The 12,410-nt window shown below is 29.3% G+C and overlaps 1 protein-coding gene across 12 annotated transcripts in view; it reads left to right on the forward strand.

The window, feature by feature from the left end:
* The window catches only part of LOC117176825 (solute carrier family 26 member 10-like), a 106,912-nt gene that overhangs the window by 34,191 nt on the left and 60,311 nt on the right, over nucleotides 1-12,410 (forward strand). For 10 of the 12 annotated variants that reach the window (XM_033367155.1, XM_033367150.1, XM_033367159.1 and 7 more), the window contains exon 2: nucleotides 2,350-2,463. In XM_033367155.1, coding sequence (XP_033223046.1) covers nucleotides 2,419-2,463 — 45 coding nt within the window. In that variant the 5' untranslated portion in view covers nucleotides 2,350-2,418. Of the gene's footprint in view, nucleotides 1-1,642; nucleotides 1,760-2,349; nucleotides 2,464-12,410 lie in introns of those variants that run through there. The other 2 variants (XM_033367153.1, XM_033367151.1) reach the window with 1 other exon arrangement.

Below are 12,410 nucleotides of genomic sequence, written 5' to 3' on the forward strand. Positions count from 1 at the left end.
TCAAACTGCACTTTCACTGCACCCTCAAGCTGAATGGGATACATGTATTCGAAACTATGCGTGAGGCTTCTATCGTAGAGTACAATTTTTTAGATGGGAGTAAGGACCGGTCTTCTTGCTTGGTTCGCAAATGGCAACGATTTGAAATTTCGGCCTGGGTCAAATTGACGCCCCACCCTATGGTTAACGGCTTAAATTTACTTCGATTTTTGTTGTCCTACCAAATCATAATAAGTCCGATTTTAATAAATTAATGACACAATTAATAACTGTTAGGAAGAATGTTTTTTGATGAAGACATTTGGTAATTGTTTAAACAATTTTTATTTGTTGCAGTCAATTTCCATACTAAATCATGAAAAGTTGAGACTTTCTTAAACTAATTACACGCCTGATGGATGCCAGTTATTATTAAGAAATAGTTTCTTTTAGCAGTTAGAATTATTATCTGTTTGAACAATTTGTTTCATTATGTTCTTGGAAATATATAATTAAATTTCAAAAAATACGAACTTCTTACGATTTCGAGATAATTCATTGAACATTTCTTAAGTAGTGACTGAAATTTAACTTACAAAAAGTTAATAATAAGTGGTTGTTTCTTCCATTTTTTCTAAAATTGAGCTTTTTTCATTTAAAAGCCTATGTATTCATTTCAAAAGCCTGGGAGCATGCTTTAATATTAACCGATTTCAAAAAAATAACTCAATTTCTCCAGCCGAGAAATATTACAATACATTCTTGGATCAACCTAGTGCACAGGTAATTACCTCGGTAATTACTGAATATATGTTGACGTGTGTCGTACTTTTTTGTGAATACGATGCTTTAAAACAATTGCAGATAAAATTGATGAAATTAGGAGGGCAACCTTTCACTACTGATGCCTCAAAACTAACATCAGGTTTTTCTTAAAATATTTATGTCATTTATTTATAATGCAAACAAGTTATGGGCTTTTATAACTTTTAAATTCGAAAGAATGATCATCTATAATTGTATCAAAATCATTAGTGGCATATTCTATATAATATACCGTCATTTTATTAGAGAAGAAGAACATTTTGATCACTTTTAATACTATAGAAATGATAACGTACAATTTTATTACAAAACTTTGAAAGTGAATTCAATATATTAAAATATTTTTAATACTTTTTCCACAAGGAAACAAAATAATACAATTTATAATTTTGTTCAATGCATTGCTCGATTATTCTTATTATTTTTATATTAGAAGTTATTTCTTAAAATCTGAACTTTTGAATGAAAACTTTCAAACCCAGAACTGACAACATTGATTTACAAATTAAAAAGAACAGTGTATTAGTCTACTTCTTGTCTCGAGATATGCGCCTCCCTAATATCGCCAGACAATTTCTTATGAAAGTGTTTAAAATAGTAATAAAGACTTAATTCAGGAAAGCCGTTCGCGTCGCGGTTCCCCGATCAGTAGAGGAAACTCGAGACGAAATTTAACAACATTCTTTGCACAATCCCATTTTATTGCTATCCGACCCATTATCCAAGCAAAATAAAAAGAGCCACAGCCTAAGGTTACAAGTTACTATGTAGAATAAAAAAATTGGTAACAGAAAACGCGAGTAGCTTGTTGTACAATCTACTTTATCAGTATCGTCAGAAACAAGAGTCAGAGTCGCCTGACTTGGCACTCTTGCCAGTTCATATTCTGACAAGTGACGTATAGTCGGACCTCGTGACTGACCAGACCGAAACACTGAATCGATCATGGAGCCAGGTAAAAATTCGAAATCCTTCATGAAATCATTCTCTTGAACAAAAATTTAATTTTAATTCATACAATCACCCTTTAAAACTAACAGTTACAACATTACACACCCAAATTGTAAAAATGCAATCTTTCGCACCATTTTTCTGAAGATTGAGAAACTGTAATTACAATGGTAATTGTAGTTAATATGAAAGGGACACCTTGTTTAAAAGATATTTCTTATAAAATAAATATTTTAATGTCAAAATCTTTGAAAGCGGAAATTTTCTGCATAGTTTTATTTTTCCATTGTGATTATTTTTTATTTAATTGACGTCAGTTCTTGCGTTAGCCACTGTCGGACCATTTCACTCTGTTTCTATTTTTCGTTTCTCTTTCTGTTCGCGTTCTATCGCTCTTCCGCATACCCACTTACCAACACATGTATAGAAATATTTATTGTTTTATATTCACTCGTCTGAACCGGATGGCGCTTTTCGTTTAACATAAATGCTGGCACGAGCCGCAAAAAAATAAAGGGATCTTCGACGCCGTTTAATTGAAAGATGATTCAAGATTTTAATTTTAATGACTTTATGCAATTGCTTTGCTTACAGACGATTTGTGCGACGAGATGACAGCGATTCTGCCGGAACTGATAGTTCGACGACCGGTGTACCAACAAGATGAATTGCACCGAATTGGACAGTATGCTCAACCCAAGACACCACGTGAGTATTACGAATCACCTTGCAGTGCCGTGACTTGCTGCGGCATGTTTGAAGTATACAAGAATATAAAAAAGGATAGACGAAAAATGTTAAAATTAGTTTGAAATCTTAAAAAATGGGAAATTTGTAAAAGTATATTATGCACCAAGGGAGAGAAGAAGCCCTTTTTCTTGTGTAAAAAATTATCAGGGAACCCATTCGGGGCCAGGTTAGACCGTCCTGACCACTAATGTGGCGCTGATAACACGGTCTATTATGACGCTAAGTGTAAGTAAAACGTTTATGTACGGTCAGCAGCTAGTCTTGAGTAACTAATCCAGCACTAATCAAATGGTCTTGTAAGATTCTATTTTAAACTCGATTTTAAATGGTTCAAGTTAAAAATGATTTCAAAGTTTGTCTAGATTACGATAAAAAAATTCTTTGTTTGAATTAACATTTTTCATGATTTATTCTTTCAAACACCCTGAATATTTTTGAAAATGTGCAAAAAATATTTGTACTTACTAGAGAATAAGGAAAAAATGCACTTTTTTGGTTTTAACTTTTCAGTTTTTATACTTTTGAAACCCCTGTCTCTTTTTGGAAATACACCAAAAAATATTTAGATGAGACACTTAAAAAGTTTGTTGGTGACTCGGTCTGTCGAGTTATCCAGTGCCCTATTAATGCCCCAAGAGATTCACTAAATGACGAGGAAAAAATTGATTTTTTAAATGTTCATTTTTAATTTTTGTTTCTTTTAAGCACTGGATTTTTTTTAAATGTGCAAAAAAATATTTGAACCAGACAATTAGAAATTTTTTGGGCTTGACAGGCTAGCCAGCACTCGACTTGTGGCAAGTCGGCTCAGTTCATTTTCTGCATGGTTCGTAAAAAGTCCTGCCCCCTTTGGTATATAAGATATTTTCCATATGAAATGCATGATTTTAGACGTTTTTTTTGTAATGCAGGCATTATTTCTGCTGAAATGAAGGAATTTTGGATTATTTCTTTTAATTTTAATATCAACTTAGGAAATTTTGGAATATTATGAAAATTTTTGTAATCAATGGTAAATTTCTAAATTATCCAAAATTTGGAAAAAATTATAAATTTAAGACATTCATGATGAATGTATAAATAGCAAAAAAATAAAATTCATTGTATTTCGTTAATTTTATGGGATTATTGTGAAGTCCCGAAAAATAAGATTACCGACATAATCATCATATACCATCATTCGAAAATGGTCGATTTATTAAACATCCGACATTTAGAAATTTACCGAAAATAAACAATTAAAAAAATTATTTTCTAATCTAAATGATTTATTAATTAAAAATACAATGACAAAATATTTCGACATTTTAAAATTTTTCTACCGTTTTTAATTATTGTTTAAAAATAAAATAATAATTTTTATAAAATAAATTAAGGATTAAAAAATTTTCTGCACAACATATTTTTTTATAACTAATTAATATTTATTAAAAACAATTTTTTTCAATTGTTTAAGTTCAGAAACTTTATAGTTTAGTCACTATCTGACAGGAATTGTTTCTCTTCCGAATTTTAAAATTTTATAGATATTTGAAACATACCGGATAATAAAATTCTTGACTTGATATGTCCGAATAATAAAATAGTTGAAATAGGGAATTCGGGAAATTAAATTTTTTTTTAAAAGTTCAAAAAGTTGGAACATTTCAAGAAATATTTGAAAATTTATGGAAATTTATGGTAATTTGTGATTCAATCTGCCACAAAATCTCTGAACGTGATCAATGTGTCGCATGATAATTTTCATTATGCACATCTGACGTCACTTTATGCTCCCTAGGGACTGGAAAAACGAAGTTTAGCCCCGTTTTATAGGCATTTAAATGCCTGAAATCTTGCACGTGTTATGAAAATCAATTATTATTTCATACTTTAGAAGGGTCAGAATGAAGCAAATAGTTTGGTGTGTTTCCGCTTAAAGATTCCTGTTAACGGCTTTTACTGAAATTTCGAAATCTTGATTAATTCTGCTCCATGCTATAGAAAATTCTTAACATGAATCTATTTCAAGCAAAAAATATTTATCCATAAAAAGATACTTATTCCAACATTAAATACACGAAATAAAACTTAACTACTATTGAATCAAGAAAATATTGTTACGAATACGGATGAAACAACCTTTTCTTGACTCAAGAATTTTTTTCCTACTTTAATAAACGAAATATCTCATGGTACCGAAATTTTTCGGATCAAACAAATATTCTATCGTCCGTATTCATTAAAATATTTTCTTTATAAAACGCTGTTTTTTTCGAGTTTCATTCTAAAAGTTAAAACTTATCATAAACATGAACAATTTTTTATCAATTGTAATTGCTAAAACAATTTGACTGACTTTTAATGCGTATGTATTGTTAGTTTTTTCCACTCACATGCTTCAATTTTTACGCACAAGGCATAGTAAAAAGTAAAAACAGATAATTGCAAATTATGCTACTTTTATCTTTCACTGTAATAATTAATTCAATTTTTAAAAAATGGTCTAATTTATCTTGCATTTCTTTCCGATCAGATTTTTTTTAATTTACAGTTCAATTATTTATGATTTCAAATATCTATACATTATACTATGATAAAAACGGTACCATTTCCTTATCAAACGAAATTAAAAATAATAGGTTACCATACCAAAAATAGGATAATAAGCATTTTCATAAGTAGATTTTCAGTCACATGTGCTTGAAAATTATTTTTAGTTGATATGTCGGAAAAGTCAGAAACATGAATCTTGAATGAGGAATAGCCATGTTTATCAAGTAGAACGTGATAGGTAACAAATGGAAAAGATCAATATTATTAGACGTTCATTCAGTTATTTCTATTCAATGATTATATATGAGCTCATTGTGAAAATTGGAAGAAATTAATAAAAGATAAGATTAGAAAGAACCGATATGAAAAATTCGAAAATGTCCTTGACTTATTTTTAAATATGTAAAATATAAGACGAGATTAAATAATATAAGACTTTTATCAGCTGAAAAGATAAGTAGATGAAAAGATTCACTTTTGTCTCTAAATTCTAGATAAGGTTAGATCATTGCCAAAAATTTATAAAATTTAAATCCCGGTTCTTTTATCTATTACCATTATTTAATAAATTGTCTTAAATAATACTACGATAAAGTACTTATATCAAAGTAGTTTTTAGAAGTGTTTCAAAATTTTGGTTGCTTTTGTTTAGACATAATAAAATATAGATCTTTTTACTTTGTCACACGTTCCCAAATAAAAATTCGGACTTCAGTAATTAAAAAATTATATATTCATGATAATATATATTAAGAAACTTTCTTTGGTAATGAAACCTATAGAAATGATTTTAAAGAAAATTCAAACCATTTTAGACATTTTAATACTTGGCGAGATTATTTCATAATATCAATCTCTCGCACCTAGTAAAATAAATTCAATCGCGTCATGTTTTAAAATTTCTATAGGGTTTTCTATAAAAGAGATTTCTTGTCATATTTTATCATGAATATTATTCTCGTGATGAATTGGCCAACTTTTATTTCACAAATTCATGTACAGATTCAAAATTTATTTACTAAATTTACTAAAAGAAAAAATAATTAATGTCATTTTTCTTATTTAAATTTTTAAAATCACCCATAGTAAAATAAGAATAAAAGTTAAAATGTGAGTACACTGCCAAAAAGAGAGCCCGAAAAATAAGATAATTTCCCGTATTTTTAAAGCTTTTTACGTTCAATCTAAATAGTTTTAAGCTGGTCGACATTTAGAGGAAATTGATCTTACAAAGGACTATTTATTAAAAATTATCAATTATCATCTTCTTAAAATATGCGTTTAAGCGTTCATACTTTTTCAATTTGCTTTTAAAAAACAAAACAGATTTATGAGTAGACATTAAATATAACTGTTTTTCTAATATTTATTTAAACTGCAAATATCACACTTGATATCTGAACTTGTATTTTTGTTCTATTTTCGAGTGTGAAATATGGAAAAAATACTCCAGTTTTTTTTTGAATTTTCAATTAAAAAAAATATATAGACTAACTTTCACAACTTCTTGGCAACGACTCAAATACGAGTATGCATACGAAAACTCATCAATCATTTTCTGTGAAACACCACAGTTGCTGAATAAATAGGCATAACAAATTTTTCTTCTTTCACATGAAGTAACTGTAAGAATAATAAAAATCCTAATATAACAGCAGTTTAAAAAGTTTATTTTCTCAAGACACAGAAGCTTATTTAAAACTTAAAAAAGCTTTTATTATAAATAAATAGAGGTGTTCGCGTTAAAATAATGTGAGTCAATCGAGACAAATTTGTCTGGAGAGAGAAGCAACCTTCTCAAAAATCGAATTCTCTAAGAAAAAAAAATCAGAAAACACTTTCGAGATTTAGTAGAACTGTAGAGATTTCAATGAAGGAAATTTTGAAAAAGTTAACACCATAGAGATACAGATCGTGAGAAATCCACTGTATGTAAATCCACAATACTGCAGTGTTATTTTTACAAAAAATAATTCGTTTTTTGGATTTTGTAACTATTTGCATTTGGATAAATCCATTTACCAATGTTCGCTATAATTTTAGATAATTTATAAGCCAATAAAGGGTGTTTAAAAAAAGTATCACATACGTGGTTATGACGTGATGCCCTTCAAAATAGTTTTGTATTTTATTCCTCATATGTGACCGGAAACATTGCATTCCCAGATGAAAACGTTATCTATAATTCATATATAGTGGACAAACACAGCTATTTTTCATTTACGTTATATACACGCAAAAAAAATTTACTTATCAAGAATTGTAAAGGGTTTCTTGTAACCGTAACAGTATAAACTGCTCTTAATAAGGAGGTGAAAATGTCAAAATCACTTAGCATTTCGTAAATGTCACAATGAAATTAAAGTTAATTCAACGGTTATCCTTCAGTAAAATAAACCTCTAGTCCCTCGTATTACATACTGAACGACATGCAAAATTCACTGAACCAAGATTGCAATAGTAGTGTAGTGGACATTACCGAAAGATCGGTACATGCTACCGATCCGATCGGTTTACTTAACTCGCCCCTAAAGTCGCAACGCAACCTATTCGCGCGGAGCACCGGGTGAATTCACGACACAATCGTCAATGAATGGATTGCATAACCTAAAAAACATTCCTTTTATACATTTCTGTGACAGTTGTCACATTACTCCTTAATCCCACTTTGCAAAGAAGGGGTTTTGTAAAAATAATAAAATTTTGGATGGCACAACTTATTCACATATCGCGTACACTTGAGAGTTTATTGGAGCAAGACGTGTTTTTGTTCCTTGACTGTTTCAGCTGACATATAGATATGATGTGAATGCTAAAACTTTTGTTGTGTGCCGCGATGGCATGTTTGCGTATTCAGCGGCGAAGTTTTAATTGTATTATAAGCATTATAACTTACAAATAACGATTAATTATAAGTATATCCAAAAATATTTATAAGAAATAACCGTTCGCTTATTTATTAAATATTTTTTAGCAATACTTTTTCAAAATTTATAGTGCTGTCTTAACTGTAGTTTACGCCGATAACATAATTCAGATCTCTTTATATTATTTGTTAAAGTGACATAATTCGTAATTGCAGCATCCAGGAACTGTACAGAATAGCGACTGGATCGGTAAAATCTACTGATCCGCAGGTCAGCACCACTTGAGAATCAGTACTAGTAACCATCATTGATAGTCATATTTATTTGCCAATAATTGTAACGTTTACTGAACTGTAATGTTGTCCATATACGTACTAGGAAGATCGGTAGACTTAACTTGGTTTTCAGTAAAATGTAAGGTTCTTTTTTCTGCGTGTAGATAAATGTATAAAACAAATGAAAAGTATCATTGTCTTGTACACTATATATAAAATGTTTCCCCCCTGGGATTGAAAATAAAAGATTTCGGTCAAATATACTGAAAATTTAAGTCTTCGTTGTATCAGAATATTTCGAGCATTTAAGCATGTCTGTGGATCAGAATGAAGAAAATGTACGCAATAAAGTTTGCTTCTTGTTTCTCATCTTTATTTTCTCATTCTGTCAATTTAGTAAACTATACACGTCAAGATTATAAATAAGTTAATGTTTCGAGAAGAAACGAGTTAAAAAATCATGTACAACAAATTAAATGATAAAAATTGTCCTAATAATTACAAATAGTTAATTTCAATAAAAGATTTTGAGAATTAACGGTTGCATTTATAAATATTAATTCATCATATTAATTCATGATCAATCTACACCTTAGGTAAATGCACTAAACATGTACACTTAACAAGTTTTAGACATGGCAAAACATTTTAAATCGTAGATTATAATATTTGTTTGAAAACAAACAAGTCACGTTACGCGCGTGATTATTATTTTTTGTTATTGTTTATATTAGTAACCAAAAAATTAGTTTTTATCAAATTATTTTAACTTTCAACCAATTAGTTCAATTTTTAAATAAGTATTTTACTTTCCACCCAAAAAAGATAAATTTCCAATATAAAGTGTAATAGTTGATACTTGAACTAGAAAATAATTTAATTTAAAACATAAAATAGTTGAATCTTCAAAGCGAGAATAATTTTCTACAAATCAGTCAAAGGCCGTAGCTGGGTAAGCATGGTTGATATGGGTTGGAAGATATTTAGTTCATATTTGGGTGGTAAGTTTCTCTCATTATAAGCATAATTTACCCAAGGTGCCAACTTCAAAAAAAAAATTTTTATACAAGTTATAAAATTATTTTTAAAACTCTAAAAGTTTAATTTTCTCAAAAGTGGTTAAATAAAGTTGTATGCTTTAAATATATATTGTAAATGGTATTACAACATATATTTTCGCCAGAATGATCCCAATGGTGCTTCATAATGAAAAAAAAGGAAAATTGGGTTTTCGGCCCCTAAAAAGCATGCTATTCCATTGAAATTAGGGATTTTCTTAATTTTAACTTATTGCTTTCTTTAAGGAGTATTACTCGAAATTTTATATATAGTTCGAAAAAACGTTATTGCATTGATTTTACTTTGCAACTCCTATTTTTGTTCATTTTAGTTTGCTCTTAAATACGCCATACAAGTACATACAATAAATATACACCTATTGTATACGATAAATGCAATATGCTTTATCCTGACCGCCTGAAAATATAAAATATTTCTACTGCATTGCTAACAATCGATTGCCGGGTCAATCTAAAAAACACTACATTTTTCGAAGTCGCTTGATTCATAGTGCAAAATAGAAGATTAGGAAAAGTATAGATGGAATCTTGGAGAAAGTCATTGCTAAAATATAGGAAGAATATTTTTCCCATCAACTGCTAACATTCGCCAAACTATCATTTTTAAGTTTGCCCAAGGTACACCACATGGAGGTTGTCATTCAGGTTTGTACCTTTCAAGACTATATACTACACTACACTGTTAGAAATTTCTGTGGGAATTTGCAGAGACGTGTTACTAAAGCTTTATGCAGAAACCGTTTCTAAATTTTCCGAAACTTTAACAGAAATTTTAGCAACGGTAACTGCATGAAACTCCAGTCACATTTATCACAAAATTATGTGGCAGTTTAGGAATTGTCAGTTACTGTAACTGAAAATTCCTAGATGTTAACAAATTTTTTTGGTTCATTATTATAATATAAAACACGATGTCTATATTTGTCCTAAAAATATATGTAAATAGAAAGAAAATATAACTGAAGTTAAGACTAACGACTTCTTATGTGTCAATGCTATATATACACTCATTGTATTAAATATATTATGAAAGCCCATCTTTTATATGATAAGAATTTTTTTGACATTCAATATATTGAGTATATTGTATAACATAGTTATTTACATAGAAACTTTGTTCTTATATAGTCTTACTTAAATTTTCATTTTTAAGACAACTATATGCTGCAAATTTATATTGAAATTAATGAACCAAACAATAATGTATTTATACATTACATGTTTAAAGAACTTTACCCACAAATTTTATACAATTTTTATTTTGTTTATTATAAATAATATTCGTGTGTAATTTTTTCGCAAAAAATTGAATTTTCAACAAGAAATGATTTTGTTTCACTTTTTAGCATTGAAATATGAGATTTAAAAAATAATTAAATTTTTTATGAAGATATTTGAATTCTTAACCCAAAAATTCAATTTCCGACCAGAAAGGATGTCTTTTCAACAAAATTGATGAATTTTCAATCAAGTAATAAAATTTATAACTAAAAAGGTAATATTGTGGATAAAGCCACTGCAAAAAAATAAATATAAATACAAGGCAAACAAATAACTAACATAAATATTAAACTATGCGGTTACCTCAAAACTTTATTTTCAATTATTTCTAATTTCCTACTGACTACATTTTTATTTTCCCTGACCATATTAATATTCAAAGCGCAAAATCGTAAACTTATACAATTTTTAACCAGAATCTTTTATAAACGAAATAAACTAATTTCATATTAAAATGGAAAAAGCTTCAAATTTATTTCACTTGACAGTTTCTCTAACCAATAAAATTCCCTGGCTAAAAAAAATTGTTGTTAGCCAGGTTGGTGTTTACTCACAGGGTTTGTTCAGCGTGTGATGTTCCAAAAATATTTTGTACAAGAATAAAAAGCCCCCCTTAGGTAAAAAATCAGAACAAAATCTTTCTAAAACGCCGATTACCACCAATACTGGACTTTCATGCTTCGTCTGCTAGCCGCACGCGCTCGAGAAGCAAGGAGTACGCATGCAACTGCCCATTTCTTTACGTCACGATAACTTATATTTCTGTTACCATTTAGGAATGTTAGGAAAATATACGTAATTTTTCAGAAATCGCTTCTGAACTTAAATAAAAATTTAGTAAATTTATTATAAAAGTTATGGACTTCCATTTTCAGCAACCTAATTTCGTAAATTTCAGTTACTTTATTATCTTAAATGTGTCGGAATTTTCCGAACATTCCTAACAGTGTATACAAAAACTATATACACTGTACAAACGATATACATCTTATTCTAAATCTGTATAGCCATCAACAACAATATTTTTATCTAATTTCACCCGATAAAATATATACCACTACAGGGTCCTACTGAAAGCAAATACCATTTATAAAAAATAACATCAGTCTCCAGCAGAACTGCGGTAAATCACATCTATGACCACGCCTCATAATCGTGAGCATATTATATCAATCGTCAGTTTATGTATACTATTTCTCAATGATATTTAGTAAGAGAAACTATTTTCTTGAGATTGGTCTTGAGGGTAGTTTTTTTGCTATCTAATTTGTTGAATTTAGCATTTCTCTCAAAATTGTTGAACTTATTAATACTGCCGTACAAACAAAAAAGATACATAAGTGATATTGCCGCTTAGGTCGACTTTTTTATTGTGAAGTTTAAGAGAATAAGCCTAAGCTACAATGTCACTTATGTATATTCTTAGTTTGTACGGCAGAATAGAATTAGACACTTCTGGATATTTCCACTTTCACCTATAGTTTTGCGAAAATTATTTAGTTACACTCTATACCTCTGAATTTCTCAGTGTATTTTAGAGAAGCTACAAACGTGTAAACAATTATACTCTTACTTTCTAACAGATTTAAGATGTCAGAGTGTCAAAACCACGAAGATTCGCGAAGAAGAACGAAAGAGAATCGCTTTAGTCTGATGAATTCGTGATTCGCGTGAATTGATAATAATAGATGAGCGTGTCTTTAGAATAGTTTCTCTCACTAAATATCATTGAGAAATATTGTACGTAAATTGACATGAATGATATAATCGGAGACCATGGCTTCGTGTCTCCCAGACTGCTGTGGGCTAGAATGAAAGTAGGAATCAGAAGACTATTTATTATAGCATGCTACGCGCCGGTTGATAGT

Source organism: Belonocnema kinseyi, chromosome 7, assembly GCF_010883055.1.
Source record: "Belonocnema kinseyi isolate 2016_QV_RU_SX_M_011 chromosome 7, B_treatae_v1, whole genome shotgun sequence".
In the NCBI taxonomy this organism is placed as follows: domain Eukaryota; kingdom Metazoa; phylum Arthropoda; class Insecta; order Hymenoptera; family Cynipidae; genus Belonocnema; species Belonocnema kinseyi.